Source organism: Eleginops maclovinus, chromosome 3 (genome assembly GCF_036324505.1).
Source record: "Eleginops maclovinus isolate JMC-PN-2008 ecotype Puerto Natales chromosome 3, JC_Emac_rtc_rv5, whole genome shotgun sequence".
In the NCBI taxonomy this organism is placed as follows: Eukaryota; Metazoa; Chordata; class Actinopteri; order Perciformes; family Eleginopidae; genus Eleginops; species Eleginops maclovinus.
Window position 1 is genome coordinate 25,325,844 of NC_086351.1, and position 24,064 is coordinate 25,349,907.

At 40.8% G+C, this 24,064-nt stretch overlaps 1 protein-coding gene across 1 annotated transcript in view; it reads left to right on the forward strand.

Annotated features, from left to right (window-relative positions):
* adgrb1a (adhesion G protein-coupled receptor B1a) overlaps positions 1-18,438 on the forward strand; it is a 115,925-nt gene extending 97,487 nt beyond the window's left edge. The window contains exons 25-32 of the mRNA XM_063880371.1: positions 3,282-3,380; positions 6,469-6,640; positions 10,343-10,438; positions 10,529-10,568; positions 12,710-13,371; positions 14,474-14,509; positions 14,681-14,839; positions 16,773-18,438. Of these exons, the coding sequence (XP_063736441.1) occupies positions 3,282-3,380; positions 6,469-6,640; positions 10,343-10,438; positions 10,529-10,568; positions 12,710-13,371; positions 14,474-14,509; positions 14,681-14,839; positions 16,773-16,967 (1,459 nt within the window). The 3' untranslated portion in view covers positions 16,968-18,438. The remainder of the gene's footprint in view (positions 1-3,281; positions 3,381-6,468; positions 6,641-10,342; positions 10,439-10,528; positions 10,569-12,709; positions 13,372-14,473; positions 14,510-14,680; positions 14,840-16,772) is intronic.
* The last annotated feature ends 5,626 nt before the right edge of the window (positions 18,439-24,064 follow it).

Sequence of the window (24,064 nt, forward strand, 5' to 3'; positions counted from 1 at the left end):
AGTTCAAATCAAGTTATTTTACGAGATTCTACACTCAGTGACCTTTGCAGTTTAAAATTCCACCTTCTGTAGATAAATATTATCTCTGTCTTTTATTGTTTGCGCAGACCATATGGTGATGGTTGTTGTTTATGTGGAGGACATAAGCAGGAAATGAAGGGGGGTCCAGTGCAATTATTTTCTTCTTGGTGACCTTGTGCCACCCTTCACCCGCTCCCTCTCCTGCGGGTGGTTCTAAAGGTTCAAAACATGTTTAATGAAGCTAATTAATTTGTGCAGCATCTCATTTAGCGCTCAGCAGCATCTGCAGCAGTCAGGTCTGCCCACACCTCGGAGACCGGCCTCGCTGCTTAGTTCCCCAAAATTAGAAGCTGATTCTCTGAGAAAATTAAAACAGACAGGAGAGGCCTAATTCCAATTACCACTGGAGTGTGTTTTCTCCCTAACAAATGCTTAAATGCCTTCAATCATCAAGCCTGTGTATTTACAGCTTGTAATAGAAGTTTAATCAAAAATTAGTTTCCGAATCAAAACACACTCTGCAACTTTAACAAGTACTGCCAATTCCAAGAGTTCCATTTGATGCAACCGTCTGTAACATCCTGCAAACAAACCAGAAAAATGCTCTCTGTTTGACTCCTTCTGCCAGATCCATTTCATGTTGGATTTTTATTTATTCTGTTTAATGCATCTAACCCACCAACCAAACACCCACCTTCTACCTCTCCATCCTCCAGTCCAGGAAAACTGTGTTGTATTTCAAAAAGTCCTGATTGTTTTTTAATACCACGGCCTAAAGCGTACATCTAGCGGCTGTTTTGCCCTTTTATTTGAAATTGAATTTGTTCCATTATGTGATTTTTAATCCAGGCTTCCAGGGGCCATAGATATCGAATCACACAGCTCTTCAACTTTAATTGTTGTTTAGCAGGAGTACACGCGGTAACGGATGAGTTTGTTATTACTTGTCAATATACTGGAGTCAGTCTTTTCCAGAAACCACAGTAAAGACCCATACCGAGATATGATTTGAGCCTGATGTACACCTGGAATGTATCTGTTGTGTTCCGTATAGTGTTTTATATACATATAGTAAGTTAAAACCATAGTCTTCAGTCAACTTATTAAAAGCAACATCCGACCAAACAACAGCTTTTTGTAGCCCTCTTTGGAGCAATTTTGTTATTCAACTTTTTGTGAATTACTGCTCAGTGCCAGGCAATGTTACCTGAGATATTTCCAGAAATATAGATATAATGGAATTTAGGAACAGGAAGTTCTTCAGTGATCTAGAAAATCAATATGTTTCGGTATCAGTGTCTCACTGTGAGACTGACATTTAGGAACTACTTAGAGAAATGAAAAAGTGTAGGTGGTGTTTTTATGTTGCTCTGTTGGAACAGATGTGTCTGCATAATTCAGTGATACTACACGTGTATCTTATTGGAGAAAACTGGAAAGAAGAGATACTTTCTTTTGAAATTGGAAACAATAACTGCACCTTAGTTTCGGAAGTCATCCAACCTTTATCAAGGGCTATTTTAAAGTGATAAAGATGAAGTTTCAGGTTTTTTATTCAACCTATAGCATCTACACAATATTAAATTATGGTTAAAGGTTTTTTATATTAAAAATTCAGATTTGTAGCCGATTTCTTTCCTCAAACGAAAACTATGACTTGTATTACTTTGGTTTTGTTTTCAGGCCATTGATTCCTTTAGTTATGATAACCTTTCTACTAAAAATAGTGGGGACATTTCCAAAAATAGATTTGATTGGGCAAGAAACAGGAACGCTCGGACAATCAGGATGTCAACAACAACAGTTAGTAGAAGTTAATCTTAGGAGAAAGTTAAGGCGGACAGTAGTAGACTCTGTCTGACCGTCTGAACACTCTTTTTTCTAAATCCATTGAAACATGTTTTAGCAACATTCTGAGATCTCAACTATTTTCTCAATGTGTACTGTGGTGGAAATTCCACACTTAATCACCTTCCGGTAAGAAATGAACAAATCTACAAGCTTCACGCAAAGGTAGTGTTATTTAATAAAGAGTTTAAAGCATTTATCAGAATCATTCTAATTCCAGCTGGAAGGCCAGAGTCCTGCACAAGCAATGTAGTACAAGGATCTGACCCTGATACAACAGAAAAGCAATCACTTTATACAGAAAACAGGGAAGGTCTGAGCCAATCAAGATATGTAGTTAGATGAGTTAAGAATGCATACATGATGATTGCATTACCTTACATCCCCATGTTCATTTCCTGACAATGGTAAGCTAAAAGAACATTTAGAGGTTGCATCTAGTCGTGATTTTAAACTGTGAGAGAGGGCATAAAATTAAATTACACTTATGATACATTTCCACGATAAGTACAATGTTTTCATGGCCAGTAAATTCAGAAACAGGGAAACACAGCAGGACACAGGTAGTTACAAACCACCGGTTTTATAGGCTTTTATAAAACATATATAGCGTATACAGTATTGTACTCTATGCTGGTGATTCAGTGCTGCAATGCTATGGCACAATCAATTGTCTATATATTATATTTAAAATGAAAATAACTTTATTCTGGGACTGCCCTAAAAGTAATAACTTCTACCACCCTCAGCTCTATGAGACTGGCTGGTTGAGGGAGTATTGTTTATTAGTGACCGTGACTCCTCTGTGAACTCTGACTGTAAAGACTGACAGCCGTTGCTTGCACGTGTGTGTGTTGATCTTCAACATGTGTCTGTGTGTGTGCATTAGTACTTGGCAATGCTCATAATAAGCAGTTAGAACAAATTGAGATGACCGGGGTGAGACACATGCACCACACCATCATAATCAGAGCAGCAGATGCATAAACTAAGATATAAAATGCATGAAATTACACGTCATGATTAAGCGTTTTTAGCAGATAAACGGCTGAGTGGGTGAAATACTGACAACAGGTCCTCAAAGAGAATCAGAGTAGCACCACGTCATGGTTAACAAGAAATATGCACCAATGGCCCCACTTCCCCTTTCCCCAGACTCACCTGGGTAACCCAGCCCCCCTCTCACACACACACACACACACACACACACACACACACACACACACACACACACACACACACAGATGGTTGGACGGTAGCCCTGAGAGAGAGATTGTGCGAGAACACTGTGACTCACTGTGTGCGTGACTGCCTGTGCGTGCTGGAGTGCGCACGTGCATCTGTGCGAGTTTGTGTGTAGGTGCATTTGTATCTGTTTGTGTATGTTACAGCGTGTTAATTTGACTTTGCAGTCAGATGACAGTGCCACTGTACAATATGACGCTCAAATGTGCCAAGTGCGGGGTTATCTCTTCGGCTGACGTTTCCACCACAGCTACCAGTAACGCCATGTTAGTCCCGCTAATTATTTTTCCTTAACTCTTCTTACCTCTGTTCTCTCCTCTACTGTACGCCTCCCTCTGCTCCCTCACTTTGATTGGTTCTCTCTCCTTTTATCCCTCTGTCATTATTTCCTCTCCCTGACGCCCTGGCAGACAGGGTTTCACTCAATATGAAAAGCTCCAGACCAACTGTGTTTACTGTCTGAGGATAAATCTGCATATGTGATGGAAGAATGAATGAAAGTGTGTGTGTGTGTGTGTGTGTGTGTGTGTGTGTGTGTGTGTGTGTGTGTGTGTGTGTGTGTGTGTGTGTGTGTGTGTGTGTGTGTGTGTGTGTGTCTGGAGAGATCATAAGGGTCACAATTTGATTAGAAAACATGTTAAGGAGGCTATGGCAATGTCTGCAGATGCCAGCATTACACTTTTATTTTCATAGTTTGTGTGTGTGTGTGTGTGTGTGTGTGTGTGTTTGTGTGTGTGTGTGTGTGTGTGTGTGTGTGTGTGTGTGTGTGTGTGTGTGTGTGTGTGTGTGTGTGTGTGTGTGTGTGTGTGTGTGTGTGTGTGTGTGTGTGTGTGTGTGTGTGTGTGTGTGTGGGTGGGTGGGTGGGTGCGTGCGTGCGTGTGTTTTGCCGTGATCTAAATGCGCCTTGATAGATCATTTCCATTATTGTCAACCTGAATCTTTATTTTTAGAATTAGAGCAGTGCAGTGTCTGCAGGTAGTGCTGCTCTCTGATACAATCCACTACCTAAAACCTCCAAATCGCTTCTTTGTGTTTTAAAAAGCTTGAAGTGAACGAGTAAGACACATCGCTTCATTTAATAGTCTGCAACGCGACATTGCTCACAAACTTCACACACATTCGTATTTCCAGCTCTTGGTTTTGACTAGCTTAAGGAGTCAGTTCTGTTCAAAACACAGCAGATCTTTCTCTGTCTTTCTGTCAACGGGCATATGAGTGGATCTAAGTGCACAGAACATGTTTTAATGTGCAATAATAGTGTTGATTCTGGTGACATCATAGTCAACAGCCTCTATTGTAAATACAGGATTATTATACAGATGTTCATTCTGTCTGTCTGGCCGGGCAACACAAATGAAGAACCTGCTACACAATGTTACTCTGGTCTTATTATGGTGTTTCCCTAGTGTGTAAGGCCGTAGAGTCGGCAGAAATGATAGCTAATAACTAATAAGAGGCTTTTACTCACAAAAAAAACAAAAAAACATACACATTTTGATTATACATTACTATATTTAATTTTAGTTTTAGTTCTGAAACGATGTTTGTCCTCGTTGAATACATATGATGTCGTCACTTTTTGATTTAAATGAATGTTTTTCCTCAGTGGACTGTACTGGAGAACTGCACTCCCAGTAAAGGGTGTAGTTTGTAGGTCTCAATTATTTCGGTTATGAATAAATACAGAAAACAGGAGTTAAAAATGACTAGAATTATCCTTCAGGTAGCATACAGCCATTTGCCACTGTTTATTTAAGTCCTGATAAGGTTTGCCAGCTTTCAGCATTTTTACCTCAGACAAATTTGCCCTAAACTACCACAGAGTCCTGCAGAGTGTGGGCAGGCTGCAGAGCCTCTGAAACAGGATTCACATGATGAGAAACATCCCATTCCAAATGAGGTTGAGGACAATAATGGCCACCATCAGCCGTCCCATTTACAGTATTGGTGTATCACTTTTAATACCAGAGGTGGAAAATAACAGTTCTTTTAATTCAGTTGTGCACACGTTTTTACACTTCTTCATTTATGGTTTTCCATTTGTTGGAGTTTTTTTATTTTATCTCATTAAATTTGAAGGGACTTAATTCTGTTTAATATTAATACCTTCATGTGTCTATTTGACATTGCAGAATAGCGTTATTAATGCAAATTACAAAGTTTCCTTTATTAGTCAATTTGTCAGCTACAATTAAAAACATATTTTAGCTGGTAACAATTATTCTTATTCAAACAGATCTGTGTTTTTCTCTCTTTTACTGTGACATGAATCCAGCATGATGTTCTTTTAGTTTATTTATTCTATTTAAAGAGTGAAACACCTGCAGTAAACAGTGCAAGCACACCAGCTACAAAACACAGTTATCATATTTAGATGTTAAATCACTTCTTTCTCCATATTTTTCCAGTGCTAAACTGCTGATAGAAAAAAATATATGTGTTAAAAACTCAACATTTAAAAGCATTCAAGCATCTGAATGGCTATCTCTTTCCGGGCTTTTATTTTGAAATACCGGCAGGAAGTTTTATTGTAATTGGAAATAGTAAGTGAGAAAAGTAAATAGGTATAAAAAGCCAGATTGCTTAGCAAACATGCCGTTTGCTTACTGATTAGTGCTGTGGAAATGTAAATAATACGTTTACCTTAGACATTAAAGCTTTGTCTGCCATTGTTGCACGTACCATAGAATTTTACTGAAGTACTTTTTCCACTTCTGGAATATTATGTAAGTAAAGCTAAATGAGACCCCCTATTTAATAGGTTTAGTAAGATAAAACGAGCGCATTAGAGTGGGAGCTGAACGAATGCCTGGCGGTGATGACTCTTCTTCAGCCTCTTCCTCTCTGTCCTCTGCTCTGCCTCTGTTTGTCTCCATTCTGTTTCAGCCTCATTACACTTGTTTTCCCCACTGCTCACATCACTCCTCCTTCTCTCTCCTGTGGCACTAGATCCTCTATGGTTTGACTGAACCATCCTAAACATACATGCATGTAATATATGTGAATTATGGACATATATATCTGCAGATAATGGATGTATGTTTCTGTTTGTGATAGTAACTTAATGATTTGTTGTGATGTTATTTTGCATGGTGAGTGTTGAGTACCATGCTGAGAGCGTGGCCAGTAGGGAACTCATTTAATGTTAAACATTACGTTCTCTCCTTTTTATATTACAAAGGAAAAAAAGTCTTTCTTAGAATATCTCTGAATGAAGGCCTGCCTTAGATGTTAATATCTAATAAAGTGAGCTATAGACAAATACAAATGTTATAGCATGGTTGTCTGACAGCATTAGACTTGCTGACAGTTTGCTGGTGCTGTGTCTGACTGCTCCCCCCCTCCCTCCTGCAGGGCATCCCTGTGGAGCTCCTGTGTGGTTCTGCCCCTGCTGGCCCTCACATGGATGTCCGCCGTCCTCGCCATCACCGACCGGCGCTCCGCTCTCTTCCAGATCCTCTTCGCTGTCTTTGACTCCCTGGAGGGCTTCGTCATCGTGATGGTGCACTGCATCCTGCGCAGAGAGGTAACCACCAACTGTTTTTACACTTCTCTCCTGGTTCTGTTTGAGGCAGAGGTGGAATAAGTACTCAAACTCCTACTTAAAAAGGCCCTATTCTGATTGTTGGTGGTCTTCCCTCTCCTGTAGTGTGTTGTATAGGTTTCTGTGCATGTCAATGGTCTGCTAAGGTTAAAATCCCCGTGTAAAATTGGACTTTAATGCCACAAATTAGACAATCTGTTACCCCAGATCTCCACTGATAAATGCTGATGTAGTACATACTGACACCACAAACAGGACAACAACAAGTCCTCCTCACCACTTTGAAGTTAAATTCCAGACAACTTTCCATCAATAAATAAATGAATAATCTGTTCTTTAGTGTTCCAGAATGTAACTGCATCGCAACACTTTCTGCAGCTTTGTTTTTTTTTATTCTACTGTTGCAATATTAGTAGAGCCAACTTATGAACCGGACAAACAAACACAATTATTTCACATTAGAACCCTTAATATGCAACAAAAGACTGCATTAATTTCATTGTCACTATAGCCAGGGGTTGAATTAGGATTTGATATGTGGGGGGCCAGCCCATGAGAACGTGAGAAAATAAAAAGTTTTACAAATAGAACCGTTGTTTTAATAGTAATATTAAATGGAATTAATTTACACCTTAAATTATTAATATAAACACAAAACATATTCACAAATCCAACCTTCAAATATTCATTTTAAATCCACATTGCTCTGCACACTGACTAAAGAACAATTAAAGAAACGACATGAGTAGTGACATCACCCTCTCCTTAAAACAAAAAACTGTTTAAAATACATTTGGAAATCTCTGTTCATTTGTAAGGCTGTGCGATGGTCAAAGGTATGCAGTAAATCTCAGGGTAAAGAATGTAATCATCACCACATTCAGTGTTATTATGACCGATCATAACTCAGCTTTATGCACACACACATTTAGCATGGTTTAAGAAACGGGCTCCGTGTTGCGAGACGGGTCTGGTGGTTTGGACTCTTTGCACGGAGGAGCCCGCGGCAGAGTCCGGGGGGATGCTGCTGCAGTGTGAAGCTCAGCACCGGAGCAGAGACACATGTTCACCAAGCTGACAAACTATAGGCAGAGATCTGCTATTCAGAAATAAAGTCAACACATATCCACCACTGAATTATCAGGAACCCTAAATATCTAGCCTGTGTTCAGAACTAGAAGTCTAAACATGTGATAGAGGCTTTGTGATGTCTCGAGAGGATTGGGATCATTAGCATGAGGTGTGGGTGTGATAACTAAACGACAGAAGGCTGATTTCAAACTATTGTATTTTGTCTTTCCACAACTATAAAACTTATCTTCACTCATAAACTAAACTTGAAGATTAACGTAACTAAGGACTGTTGCTCACTGCTATATGACGTAACTTAAACGGCTCTTCTCAGTGTGCACCTCAATAATTGGGTACGGTCGAATAGTCAGTTTAGTTTAGGAAGGTTCCTAACGGAGCGAAATGACCCGGAAGTACCTCAGTGGCCGCCATGATAAGAGCTGTTTGAATTCTCTAGAAGATAGGAAAGGAGCTCTGAAACTTCCTTTATAACCTCCTTTATCTTAGGGAACACTGGACCTTCCTTTAGGAAAGGAAAGGAGAAAATGCTGTCCCACAATGCCTTGTGGCCGCAACATTTACCCTGACACAACATTCAGCCGTTTCACAGAAACAACTGATCGTGATGGAGAAATGCGTTTCATGAAAGTTAGGGTGCTTATTAAGCAGTTTAAAACGTATGCAGTAACCTGCTAAAGTGCTTTGTTTGAATGTTCAGCTCTATGTTAATCAAAAGGAGAAATATGAACGTTACTTTTTTACTGAAATGATCAAATAAAGTCCAGATTTCAGTTACTGAGCTGTGTGGGTTCTCTGAAACGTTTTAAAACATGTTTAAATTGTGGTATACAAAGTGATAGGTTAAGGCATAACTAGTTTATAATAAACACATCTGTATTTATTTATAAATATTTTCATATAATCATACGTAGGTATTGGGATTCATGTGGATTAATATGTGTGGACCCGAGGGTGAGGGTGACGAGCATGAGTTTCACTTTCCTTTTTTATTTCAATTCCAATCTTTGTAATGAAGAATACATGTCTCTCTGTTGTCCTCGTTCATAAAGCATAAAACAACACCATCAGAGCATGGTGCAGAGTCTCTAGAGTCTTTCAGTAGTCCGCTTTATAGAAGCTGTAGTCCCCCACAGCAGACGCATATTAATGACATCATAAATACGTGGGATAGTGTAAGTGCAGTCGGATTCTCAAAGCACCGCAGTCTCTTTTCCTAAGTCCTTTTGAATTCTCCTATCCACTATTCCTGAACCCCATGACGTTTCACGAAAATGTCAAGGAATAGTAGATAGGAATAGACGATAGGAGCTGATTTTTTGACTATTCCACCGTACCCAAGGTCTCTCTCCTCTCACAATATCTCCCTCCCCCTTTGAGCACTCTCCCATGAGCAATCAGCAAAACCATATTCACCTGGGCAGCAGCCATCTTGCCAAATGCTCTGCTGAATATGGGGGTTGTAGTCCGTGGGGAGATCTCACTTCTCTTAACTTGCATCCCTGCGTCCCTCACTTCTTTTTCTTTGCACATTAGTCCCTCCCACCAGGGATGCAGAGAGAGACCCGAAGAGAGAGGAAGCAATGGGATGGGTTGTGATGATACCGGTACAGCTGGATCGTCTGACAGTAGCCAGCTTTGTCCTGTTTCATTCATACACACAAACACCCCCCCACCTGACGCTTCTGTTAGTACACATTTGTGTCATTTGTTGTAGACCCAAATACGTTTAATGAAATATGAACTCATTTTCAAAAAAAGATAAAAGCCATTCTTAAAAATGTAAAACGGAAAAGCTGTTCCTGCGGACAGATATTAAATCCGTCTCTTTTAAGGTTTCCCATAAATTAATAAACAGGTTTCCACTTCGTTGTTCAGATATGACACATTAATTGAAACAAATCACTGTATAAACTGAGGATTGATTCCATTAGTTTAATGTCTTCACTCCGCTGTTAAACTGCTCTCATGTTAAGACGCATCAGATCAGTGCACGCGCTGCAGCGTCCAATCAGTGACGGATATACAGTAAGGGGGCGGGTCGAGTGGCTGATGATTTCACCGGAGGATGATCTGGTGGTTCCTCAGTTATATCGCTCCTCGATCTCCTCCAGTGCAAATAAACGCCATGGTATGCTCCTTAAGATGGCGCATCAACTTCCGGTGAGACCAAGGAGCGAGGAAATGACAAATAAGAGGAGTGAGAAGTAACCTATGATGCACCCTCTCATGACATCACAGCATGCTTACATGGTTAAAATTGTGCGAGGGTGATGACGCCAGAGCATGGTCCTGGTCCCAGGACATCGCCGACCCAATTCAACTCCTGACTATAGCCTTACTCTAAATGAAATTTCTGGGAAGAATAACCTAATGATGATTAATGATTTGACCTCCATGGTTCATGCTGAGGTCCATGATTTATCAGGGGGGAAAGAAGGCCAGGACATGTCTTGAAAACATGCAAGTTTTTGTGCTATAATAAACCTTGCAACAAGAGCTATAGACATTAAGCCTCTTCTATAAAAGGCCACTTGATTTGATGTATTTATATTTCCCGCCAGAACTAAGAATCTAATCTGTGCTTCACTACAGGTTCAGGAGGCAGTGAAGTGCCGGGTTGTGGACCGCCAGGAGGACGCTAACGGAGATTCAGGAGGATCCTTCCAGAACGGCCATGCTCAACTCATGGTATGGACCCCGAATGTTGTTTTCACCTCTCAGTATGTATTATTGGATATCGGCACACTTAACTCACTATTTATCATTGTGTGTCCACAGACTGACTTTGAAAAGGATGTGGATATAGCGTGCAGATCAGGTGAGCTCCAGTGTGTGTGATTATGTGTTTGACTTGACTTTGGGGGGGTGCTGCTGTTTAGAAGCTACAGATGTCTCTTTGTGCCTCCTCTCTGTCTTCAAATTCCTCAGCGTTGTCGGAACAGATGTGCAGCGTGTTCCCCCTCAGTTCAGAACTCGTGTCTTACAATCAACATCACAGCCTCCCTTCACCAAGGAGCAGTTGTAAAAAGGAATACGGAACATTAATGCTGCAAAAGGCAGTTTAGCCCGAGCTGATGGGAGTGGGATGAGCGCGTGCTGAGCAGTTATATGCAGATAAATAGGGCTGTCTCCGTCGCTCCTACGCTGCCGCTGTATAATTAAGTCCCTCCCGACAGTGCTGCATCAGATAGTGGCTCGGCTCTGATATCCGCTGGGAGTGAAAATCTGATTATCTCTTGAGACAGGATATCAAGGAAAGCATCTGGAGCAGAAAAGTTATTGAGACACAGACAGGCCTGATGGAGAGGAGAGAGAAAAGAACAGGGAGACATTATTGTTTCTTCTTATATGTCAAGTACTAAGGGGAGTGGCTATTTATTGTCGAGGATAAAGCCTTGTCTGATGTTGTTTACCAGCATGGACGTGCTGAGGGATATGCATGCCGCCACGAGCCAGCAGATGTTAAAGTGAGATGAGATCAGGTCACAGGGTCAGAGCCATGTACAGCAGATATCTTGCTTTTCTTCTGGGTTAAGATTAGGTTTGATCATGTTTGTCACAGTTGTGAATCGGACTTGCAAATTATCTCTCAACAACTGTCAAGTTCTTCAGGGTTTTTTGGCCTAGATTCTGCCCCAACTTGATAGGCCTGAGAGCATCAGAGACCAACTCAGATTTTTCTTGTCTTTTTATTTTCCCCACTTATTTTTCTTTAGAGACTTTGTATCAGGTTGGCAACCCGTTAAAACAAAGAACAAACAAATGTTAGTGACATGCACATACAATTATAAAAAAAACTGCATTTCCTTCATTTATGTAAAATCACTACACAATGGAAAAACATACCAAAGTATACCAAATATAATTATTTATGTGTCTGTTTTTATCAATCATTATTATTATTATTATTATTATTATTATTATTATTATTATTATTATTATTATTATTATTATTATTATTATTATTATTATTATTATTATTATTATTATATTGAATTTTGTCTTAACACCAACAGTGACTTTGATAATGGTGACAGTTTGTCTGCTGCCTCCAAACACTCTCTGTCACGTCTGAACTTCACTGGCTTCTCTGATCATTTAAATGCAGATCCCAGTGTGTCCCATAGCCGAACCAGTGTTCACGTGAAAACTGAGAATTGTTACAGGCATACTTATTTCTTCCAATTTCCCTCATTACCTGTGGGGTTTCTTTGGAAGTTTATCTTAGTCCGATGTGAGGGTCCAAGGACTGCGGGTGTCATATCCCTATAAGGTTACAGACTGTAAATTCCACTGAGACAAATGTAATGTTTGTATGATATTTGGCTATATAAATTGATTGTACACTGATAAAGCTAGAAAGTATGGATTAAACCACATTTGAGTCATAAATTTATAACTCGTCAATAAAATACTTTTGTTTTTTTGTTCATATCGATAATTATAAGTTGTTCTATGTTTTTTAATGAACATTAGAACTAAAGCTCCTGGCTGAGGGGAGGGGGAGGACTATTGTGTGATACGTTTAGATGATTCTGCGACTTGGATTAGGTCTAATGTACAAACTAACAAAGCATAGCGGACTGTATGGCCCCCATTCAATGGAACAAACACACAGGGGGCTGCAGGCCGAAGTTAAAGTGAAACTCTGTTATTCATCAGATTATCACTGTTGATGACGTGACTATGGCAGGATGTATCTCTACGGTTGTTTACCCAGGTCTAGTCCGAGGTTGTTTCTGTATCTGTCAAACATAAGGTTGGATTATTGACAAGGAAAGGCTGGCAACTGCTGTCGGGCCCCAGATCCCGAGGGCCCCAAAAGCCATATCAACAGACACTGCATTTCATTAAATACATTTCTGATGAAATTGTTTCTTTGACAACATGTGATAATGCATAATGTGTCCAAGCAGGTAAATCTGCTCAGGTTCAACTCTGTGTTTCTGTCGCTTTCAGGCACCATGAAGCGCTCATCTCTCCAGGGGGAGGAGAAGGCCTCCTCCGGGACCCTCACCCATCAGAAGGGGTCTAACTTTAACACCCTGCCTGCCAGCATGGCTAAAGTGCACCTCCAGAATGTAGCCGATTACACCAGCCACACGCTGACGCTGCGCCGGGAGAAGGGTCCCGCCAAGGGCATCAGCACCGAGTTGCCGGGGGCCAAATCCATCTACATCTGTGACGGAGAGCTCTTCAAGCAGCTGGACGGAGAGATGCCGCGAGGAAACGGGGAGGGCAGCAGCTCCGAGGGCCCTGGCAAAGGCCCTGGGTACGTCATTCTCCCGGGCAACAACACCGGCACCCTGAAGCAGGCCAAGGGGAAAGAGGAGCAGTCGGCCAAGTATAACATCGGCATCGAGCAGCTGCCTCAGACCCGGCTCATCCACCTGGCTAACCCCGCCAACGGGGAGCCCATGCCTGGCTTTGGGCTGAAGAGCCTGCCTGCCGACCAGATCAGTGTGTCATGTTCTGACAGAGACTCACCTGCACACAATCTGCAGAACATGCCCAGAGACTCCCAGGGAGCCAACAGCATGTGTGACGGGGGGGAGTCCGGACACTCCGCTGTGATGTCCAAGAGCGAGACCGTGTCCACACTGTCCATGAGCTCACTGGAGGTAAGAACACCCCACTGATCAGCATATCTGTGTCATAGTACAGCCTCACATTTCATACTTTAAATACCACATGCATGTTACGTTGTGTTTTGTGCTAAACCATACACTCTCAAGAATCAACCCTTTTTCTTTAATTGGTTTATACTCAAGATAATCACAGGACTTAAATACTTAAATAACAGTTTCATCATTTACATAACGTTTCTTAATAATTGACACTCTCTCAGTAAAGGGTCATACAGTTCACCTCCTGATAAGCATTAGCTGTTTCTTTTCTCATCCATATATCAATGTGAATGACGCCACATATCATGCCAGCTTACTGTTTTATGCAGGATATATTATTTTGCTGCCATTCATACAGTAAACATTAGTCACAAGCTTGCCATTTATTCATATTATATTTATATTTGCCACGGGCAGCATCCTAGGAAAATGATCATTTCAGATGGTTAGCTCGGGATCCTCAAATTTAACAAACTGGATTTTAATGATTATAAATAAATAATAGGATGATTTAAAGCTCCACAGGGCAGCACCGTGCTTCATCTCTTGTAGGTTGTCCCCTCTCTGATGCTAAACAATAAGACATATATACTTATTTCACAACAAGGAAGTATTAGTGTGTTCAGGCCCCATGTAGGGAGCGATAGGCCCTGTGAAGAGGTTGTAGTTCAGACGGCAGCGTGAGGATGAGCCGGCAGTGATCAGCACACAGCAGCCCGGACCTCTGCCTCCTGGTGTCTTTTCACTTCCGGGCAAAAAACACACTTCCATAACGCCGAGTGAGGCGGCAGCTGCCACAGCAACCGGGCAGCCTGAAGGTCAGCTTTTCCTTCAGCACTCCGTGATGGAGGACTTAAAGGTCGTTCGGTCACAATCTGTTAGTGGCAAGCTTGTGCCAGCAGGGTCAGAATGACCAGCAGCAAACCCCTTGTTCCCTCCCTCATGACTCCCTGCTCTCCTCTGGGTCTCAGAAACACCCCCCCTCTCCACTGGCTGATGTGGAGATGCACTATGAAACAGCCTCAAGCATTTGTCTGCTCGCAAGGCACACAATATCAAGACGCTTCTTTAATCTCTCTGTCTCATCTCCCCCCAGAGACGAAAATCACGCTATGCAGAGCTTGACTTTGAGGTAATTTTAGTCTCTTTGATTCCTACAGAGCTTTTTAGATTTATCCCAAAAAGCTTTTCAGACCTCTAGATGCTTGCATACATATATCAGATTTTGAGTCAACACATTAAATGTAAAGGGGGCAAAGTAGAATTGATGCTGTTTACCTTAACGTGCAATATCCCTGTGTAGAAGATTATGCACACCAGGAAACGCCACCAGGACATGTTTCAGGACCTGAACAGGAAGATTCACAGTGCAGACAAGGATAGAGAATCTCCACCTGTTGACGCCAAAGCTGCCAAAAGATGGAGTGTGTCCTCTGCCAGCAGCGACAAGACCAACATGAGTGTAAAGAGTTTAACTTTATTCTGTTCTGCCCCCCCCCCTTCCTATATCAAGTGTTGTCCTCCTTTTCTCCTCTTATCATTAGCTCGAATCACCGCACTCGAGTGGAGCTTCCTGTTTAATTATTAGTGCAGCCATTTAAAATATTGCATTTTTTATCTGCTAACAATGTCTGCGCCAGAAGGAATTAGCTGTGGGGGTATCAAGGGGTCTAATTGTGGGTGAACATACAAACCACAACACTCATTGTCTATCCAAATGTGACAAATGTTTGAGAGTATTTCCAAAACGCACAATTTGTTAGAGCTTGTTTCAAAGCCTCACAAAAGACAGGCGTATAATTATATAGATGAGCTGGCAGCGTGGGCTCTTGATAAGTACAGACTAAAGTTTGGGATTTGGTTTATTCTCCTCAAAAGACATTTATTTAGACATGCCCCTTCTCCTTTCTTTTATAGCACAAAATCTGCATCCATGCATGTCGTGTGTTTCTAGTATCCAATGCAAAACAGACAGGACTGATTCAACTACAGGATTATGTCGGTTTAAATTACCCCAATTTACCTTTGGTATGGTGAATAGCTGCAAATATTACAATCATCTTAATGGCCATTGCTGCAGCCAGATGGAGATGGAGCCAGCCAAGCAAATCAGATAATTAAAGATATATCTCTTCTAAGTTAAGACTATCAAGCCCAGGCAAACTTCCTTTCAGTAAAATAAATCAACACAACTGTACCTTGTCACATTTCCGTTCTGTTAATAATGTGCTGAGATTCAAGACATCAGTGTAGGGTTAAACAAACTAGGTTAGGATTGAAGCACACACAAGAGGATCCATGTTGGCTTTGTAGCTGCATCCATTCCATGGCAGCATATGATTTCCATGTCCTTCTGCTGCAACAGCCCCTGATCTCCATTTGTTTCACAGCTTTGGACTCAGATTTTCCCTCGAACTTCACAGATCAACGGTGCCGCTAATAGTGGTCAGAGCACAGTCATATACAGCCGCAGAAAAAATTAAGAGACCACTTCAGCATTATCATTTTCTCTTGTTTTATTATTTATCGATATTTTTTGAGTTTTTATTTATTTATTTTGTCATTATTGTATTCTATAAACTACTGACATTTTTTCTCTGTGTTGGAATTCAACTGACTCTGGAAAGGCTGCCATACATATAGAGATAAAGAGTGGTCTCTTCATTTTTTCCAGAGCTGTATGTCAAAATCATCACACAGGGTTAGCTCCCTTACAGAAACAAAATCACCAAGGCATGTTGAGAGAGGCAGCGAGGTTAACTTTTACTGCAGGTACAACATGTGTTACCACAGCCACAATCAGTTTTTGCATCCCAGACCTAGTAAATCCAGCAAGTTTTGTGTACTTATCAACTTTCGATCCAACCAGCAACATCCTTTATTGGTAACAAAAGAATAGTTCAAAATGTAGGAGTAATTTAAATGTGTATTTACAGCTAGCTAGCAAAGTTAGATGAGAACTGTGTATGTATATTTTGGCTGGAACTTAAGCTAGGAGGTGGTTAGCTTAGCTTGGCCTAAAGACTGAAACAACAGGAAGTGAGGCTAGGCTGGCAGATGTGCTGACTCGTGAAAACAAAGTGATATTTTGAAGACATGTTTAAAACAGCTGTTTCTTCCTGTTTCCAGTATGTATTTAAATCAAAGCTAAGCTAACAACAATAGCTCCAGCTCCATACATCTCACAGTGGCATGAGAGTGGTGCTGATTCTCTCATTTAACTCCAAGGAATCGATAAGTTTGTTCCTTTTAAATGTCAAACTTTTCCCCAAATATAAGTGAGAAGTTGCCACAAGATCAGGAAGTTCAGAAGGTCCACCCAAAGAACTCAAAATTCAGTTTATTATTGATCCCCTTTATCTCTGAGGAATAATGCCGTTGTCCTCCTCCATTAGGACAAGCAGCAGACCCCCAGCAAAAGGGCGTGGGAGGGCATCAGGAAGACCCACTCTCCCCCCTCCTGGGTGAGGAAGGACCTGGAAACGGTGTCAGCCTCCCCTCTGGAGCTGCAGGCTGTGGAGTGGGAGAAGACCAGCGCCACCATCCCCCTGGTGGGCCAGGAGATCATGGACCTTCAGACGGAGGTGTGACCAACCTCACACCCACCACTTCCTGTTGTCCCAATGCGCTCAGACAAAACAAGCCGAAACACACACACACTGCCCTGCTCCGTATTTCTACTCAAAGGCTCCAAGCGAGGATGTAAAGCAGGAAGGAGGGCGGGGAGGAGAGAGAAGCCTCATGATATCAGAAAATAAATTCAACCAACTGAAGAGAGGACAGGGAAATGAGCTCTCTCTCCGTCTCGTTTGATGTTTGTTTTGTCGGCTCATCTTGTAAATGGTCTCGGACACCACAGACATGGCAGACAGATTACCCTGGTAGCAGATTCAGTTACTATATGAGCATCATGTGTTATAAACCACATAGCAAAGGCAATGTTTTCCCCTGTATCAAATGAACACAATGTTATAATCATAGTTATGTCTTTTTTTTCTGTTGAGAGTGTCACTGCTCTGCTCTCTCTCTCTCTCTCTCTCTCTCTCTCTCTCTCTCTCTCTCTCTCTCTCTCTCTCTCTCTCTCTCTCTCATGATGAACGCTGTCAGGCTCCAGATGCCTCCGGACTGATCATTCACAATCTCACAAAGGAAAAAACAAGGCAGACTGCCAAATAATGCAGCCATGTGGCCCTTAATGCAGCCCCCCCCCCCACACACACACACACACACACAACTCTCCCCAATCCTTATGGTTCCAACACTTTCCCCTCCTGATGGGACCAGTTCTGCCTTGCAGTGACAAGTAAAAGGGAAAGGAGGTAAAAAAAGAAATTAGAAATGGAAGACGTTTCCCTGAGCAAAATGAACGCTGGCTTGTCATCGATGGACACCTTAGAGAGCAGCTCTGATTGGTCCTCAACCTCACAGCGACAACATGGATGCCATCAGTGAGGAACTACACACACATGCTGTTTGACTCCCTTTCTCCGTGTACAAGCAGTCAATGCAACATATGATGGTGTTTCAAAGATGTGAAGGTATTAGTGTGTGCATTTGTGTGTCTGTGTGTGTCGAGTAGTGGAAGATGAGTAAATGACTAAATCTATAAATATATATGGTATGATTAAAAGGCGATGATGTATATGAGGCATAGGTCATCCGAGGGTTGCACACAGAAAGCACAAGGCTCTTTTGGAGTCCTGATGTACAGCATTGTAATTATTACAACAGAGTTCTACAGAATGGATTTTAGCCTATAAATATCTTTCTTACTGTGCTTGGGGATAGTTGTTATCATTATTATAAATATGAACATGATTATTCTGATACTGATCCCCCCATTCCCTCCTCGTCCTGTCAGGGTACTGGACTATACGAGTGTTCTGTATCGCAATGTAACAGTGTGTGTTTTGATATTACCGCCAGTCACTCCCTCAGATCTGTATTTGTCAAAACCCTGACCTCCGACCTCTGACCCCAATGATCTGCGCCCCAACCTGCCCCCCTCCTCCCCTCACTGCCCTTCTTAATTTACTGGGGTCACCTCTTTGTTAATGTACAGTTTTCAGAGCACAAAATGAATGTGTCTTATTTCTAATAAAAGCATATCTATATAATAAAAGAGCAGGAGTCCTCTCGTTTTCTCACATGTATGACTCATGGTACGCACAGTGGGAAGTTAGAGGAAGTAAGTATAAGAAGAGAAGCATCACAAAGTAATTTCAGTTTCACAGCAGGATGTGTGTTTGCATTTAGAATTTTATACAGTCACATTTAGAACCTACACAAGATTAACCCTAAAAACTAATCCAAAAAAGACTGCTACAGTAAATGGTCCCAACAGTTTGATTCTATTACTTTCAATATTGCTTGAATATGTAAGAAACCTTAAATACAGACATTTGCTGAGTAGAAATAACATTACAATATCAAAGGAACTCTGAGAAGAGTCACTTTTTAAAGAGGCCCTATCGTATTTTCTGGGGTGTCTGCCTCTCCTATAGTGTGTTCTATAGGTTTGTGTGCATGTAAATAGTCTGCAAAGGCTCAAATCCCTGTGCAACCGTCAGAGGGAGTTTCTCTCCCACACTCCCCCCCTGCCTGAAACGCCTCCATTGGATTTATTTGTTTACTTAGAGAACATAATGACATCACTATGAAACTTACGCACTTCTATTGGCTAGCGTTCCAACTCATTGTACGTGATAGGCTGGAGGGACCAATCACAACAGAGCCGGCCAGCTAACCAATCAGAGCAGACTGGGCTCTGGTTTCAGACAGAGGGTGTAAAGAACAGGCAGTATGAGAAACATAAAGAGCTTTCTGAACACTAAAGCATGGAGACATGTCCCTGGAGAGACACTACATACTGATATACACCTGAACATCAGCAGGAGAGGACTCTTTAGAGTAGAGACACTACATACTGATATACACCTGAACATCAGCAGGAGAGGACTCTTTAAAGTAGAGACACTACATACTGATATACACCTGAACATCAGCAGGAGAGGACTCTTTAAAGTAGAGACACTACATACTGATATACACCTGAACATCAGCAGGAGAGGACTCTTTAAAGTAGAGACACTACATACTGATATACACCTGAACATCAGCAGGAGAGGACTCTTTAAAGTAGAGACACTACATACTGATATACACCTGAACATCAGCAGGAGAGGACTCTTTAAAGTAGAGACGCTACATACTGACATACACCTGAACATCAGCAGGAGAGGACTCTTTAAAGTAGAGACACTACATACTGATATACACCTGAACATCAGCAGGAGAGGACTCTTTAAAGTAGAGACGTTACATACTGATATACACCTGAACATCAGCAGGAGAGGACTCTTTAAAGTAGAGACACTACATACTGATATACACCTGAACATCAGCAGGAGAGGACTCTTTAAAGTAGAGACACTACATACTGATATACACCTGAACATCAGCAGTACAGGCCCATTGAAAAAGTCCCCAGCCATTTCAGCTATAAAACACAACAACTAAATCAGCAATTGTTCTTAGCTCTTTTTAAAAACATATGTAGACTTTATTTATAATTGTATCCTCCTATAACATACATGTAAACCTCTACACAGTAAAGTTTGTGCATTTAAGTTGACTTTTTCTCCTTTAATAAGCTGTTTCCTAGCTGTACGTATGCGAGAGATTTTAGGACGCATTAAACTACTACTTATTGTGAAAGATACTTTATATAGTAAGCTTCAGAGCACCGTAGTGCCAGTCCGAGCTCTGACCTTGGACCATGATATTGCAAAGATGACTATATTCTGTAAGTATGTTATTTTGCAAGATAAACAAAACATAACAATAAATTATAAATCACAATATATGAATAGTGCCCAAAAATAAATAAATAGTTCCACTTGAAAAAAAGTTCCATGCACCACAGGCATTTTTTCTAATTAAATTCAATATGATATATAAATATTATGTTTAATACAGTTTTCATGAGTTAAACAAAGCAATGATTGAAAAAAGATATACATTTAGAAAGATTTAGACATTGCACAAGAACTGAGAACGCTATGGGAGATGCTGTGCACGCATTGCCTTTACTAGACACGGCACTTATAATGCTACAAGAATTATTAACATCCCTCACCTAAAAAGCAATCTGGACAACAAGATGATGTAGACTACTAATAACGATTTAGGCAGCCATAACTTGTCAGACAAATACATGCTAAATAGTACATCACTGAGAAAATATTTTGCATGTTTAATGTAAGCAAATGACCTCAGGCACTTTTCCTACAGGAACCAAGCCATGGTCATTTGCACCTGCTTTGATTGTCTTTGTAACAGAGTCATTTTAAATGTGAGGTCTCCACAGGGATGTGTTTGTATGATGAAGGTGATAGATCACTCGACGGTAGTGACATTCAGTACCTTTAACTGCACTACAAATATTAAGTACTAAATCATGTGACAGTTTCAGATAAGTGGTTAATAAACAGACAGGCTGAAATGATCTCTGCTGGATTTGGTCACTGCACAGCTGTTATCTAATAACAATACATGGTCATTTGATGAATGCTTTGGTGTTTTTAAGAGTAAATTATTGTTGATTTAGATTGAAAAATATATTCTGTAACTACTATAATGTCTCAATAGAGAGTTGACATATTTTTGTAGGCCAGTATGTTTGTACCCAGGAGTCACAAGGGATTGAATGACTAAAAAGATATATTTTTCCATTGGGTTTTACAAAATTGCAGAACCATGCAGAATATAAGCTCTTCGGCAAACACGTCTTTGATACTTACACATTTTGTTTAACATGAAAATCTCCACAAATGAGCTCCACACATTAACACCATGTGAATTCTTAATGCAATTGCTACAAGTTAAAGCTAAACATTAGGTTATAAATAAACTACGTGATGGTTGCACATCACCACTGCTAAGCTAAGGGGGGCTAATTTAGCCACCTTATTAGCAACCACTGTTTATATGAAAAATAGAAGCTGCAAACATTCATGATTACCTAATTCCCAAAAACACTATACATAATAAATGATTAATACTCGATGACTGAAGATGTTTTCAGTTTTTATATTGCTCGATTTTTCATCCACCATCCCACCATCCGTTCGTGTCTGAGTGTGTGAAGGCTGACCTTTGTTGCAGATTTCACAGCACTTTGTTTGGAACGCTGACGCCTGTCATGACGGTGGGATGGAACACACCCACAGATTCTCTCAGCACTAATGAACCCCTGACTCACGCTGTAATAAGTGTTTGATCTTCGATGACTTCACTTGATTTTTTTCTTTCTTCAGAGGCTCATTTTGGGCCGCAGTGCCCTCAGTGGTGCGGTGATGTAGCATGAGGAAACAGTGGCCTGTAACATCATTAGTTTCCATCCAGACACATTAACCTCACGTCGTTAATCAGACCATCAGCACACATTAGCCTCCACTGTGCCCTGTCCTACGCAGGCCTGACACTGGCCATTAATGCACTCTGATGACGCTTCCTGACACTTCTCGGTGAGCTCTTCATGTTTCTGCGGCTGGAGGAAGAGCAGGATGATAAAGACGCTGCTACCTTCCAAAATGTAAATTAGCTTTACAAAATGTGCATTAGGTAGCCTGCAACTTTTCTACTTCCACACCACTCAATGTCACAGTGGAGTGGTGCAGGTCCGAAATGAAGGATCAGACAGACTACACAGAAAATACTTTTCATTCCAGGTAAGCCTGGCAAAGCATAGAGCACCCCAAACCAGGCTCTGACCACGCTGCATGAACAAGGGAAAAGCAGGACATAAATGAGATAAAGAGCAGGTGCAGGAGGTGGTAGAAGGGATGATGGGGAACAGGTGGAACTAATGAGGCCAGGGCAGACAAAAGGGTGGGAAAACAAACAAGACAGGAAATATAGCTTGGATTGCAAAAACCTTCAAAATAAAACAGGAAACGGATAAATACTAAGATCATGGAAATAATTTCATCAGGTAGCAATTTAATAAGTAGGATAATATGCAGCTAGGCGGTCATTAATGAAATAGAACACAGCGCACCGTGATAGGGATGACACATGAGAAAATCGTAAGACAAAGAAAGGAAACCAATAAAACAAAGACCAAAAAAGATTATTACTGTAATTATTAATAGCAGTAATGCTGTAGTAGTATTTAGTGGGAGTGGTGGGTCAGTGTTGCAAATAAAAGTATTTTTTTAATGTTGTATTTAAGTGAGTATATTTTTATCATGGTCAACATATTTTAAGTTTGTTTTTCCAAATAATAAATGAAAAGACACATTGAGATTTGGACCCTGAATAATTTGTATTGATGTTCGACTGTTCATTATATTAAATTGGATGTTTAAAAAAGGGGGATAAAAAGGCCGGCAACGCCCCCTGGGGACTTGCATCCCAGGAAATAAAACAAAAGGACAAAGTGACAGGACACAGCTTTGATCACTGAGGGACGGAGACACATTTCAACATAAAGTATTTTTTATTAAATGTAACTCAGGAAATGTTGCTGTAATAACATTGTGGGTTAGAAAACAAGTATTATTCAGTTTGAAATTAGCTTTATTATAGAAGTGTTAATTATTAAATGATTTCCCTAAAATGTAGCATTAAAAGTCTATATATGAAAAGAAACCCTAAGCTGGGCTGAGGCCAGTTCATGGGGTAGCGGGCTACTTCACGTGACACTGGAGTGCAACCAAATACTCACCAGGTGCAGCCAGAACGAGCAGGTCCCTCACTCGTGCTCCCCGATCTTCACCACAACAAACAGTGAGGGGGGCTGGCCCCCCCAATGAGGGGCACTCTAAAATCAGTTTTACAAAAATCAAAACAAACTGAAACAGGGTTAAACAAAAAGGATCCCAGGTTTGGAACACTACTGAGCTTTTCCTTGAGAAAGACTCACTAAACTAAAAAGAAATATAGATCATGCTGTTAAAGATCTAAAAGTTCGATTTTTCACATTCCTGTACCTCAAAAGACCACGAGGGGTCAAACTGTCAGGGTTTGAATATTTGCAACAACAAATACAATTTGAAAGAAAGTAATAATTCCGGCACTAATGTGGAATATATTCTTAATTAACATATCGGGCAAATTCAAAAAAGTTGTTATTAAAGTTTGTTCATTAACATTTGATTGGGTGATCCTGCAGTACAACATCCACACTTAGTGACTGACAGCATTATTCACCTTGTTCATGGGTATAAGGCTACAAAAGGAAATAGGTGTAGTGCAAATTATGTTCTGGTTTAATACACAACACAATCACCATACAGAAAGTCATTATCAAACAGGAAGTTTGATCTATTTCCATCTGCTGTTCCTCACCTGTCCAGCAGGTCAGCATATATGTTGAGGAGTGGTCCGCATAGTTGTCTTACCATGGGAGAACATGCTGCTTAGCTCCAGAATTTCTTCCACAGTGCAAGGACCTCCCTCAGCATATTGGAATCACCCTTTTATAATTAGTATGGATAGGACGAATGATCGTAGGAACCGGAACTGTTTTTATGATGGCATGTTAGTAATGAAAAAAAAAAGTCTTACAACATTCCTGCTGTCACAAGAGAAACACGTTCGATGCTGAAAATAAACAAAACATGACAGTGATATAAGCCAAGTTTAATTCATAAGTAACTGAGCAAATAAACAAAATTAATCA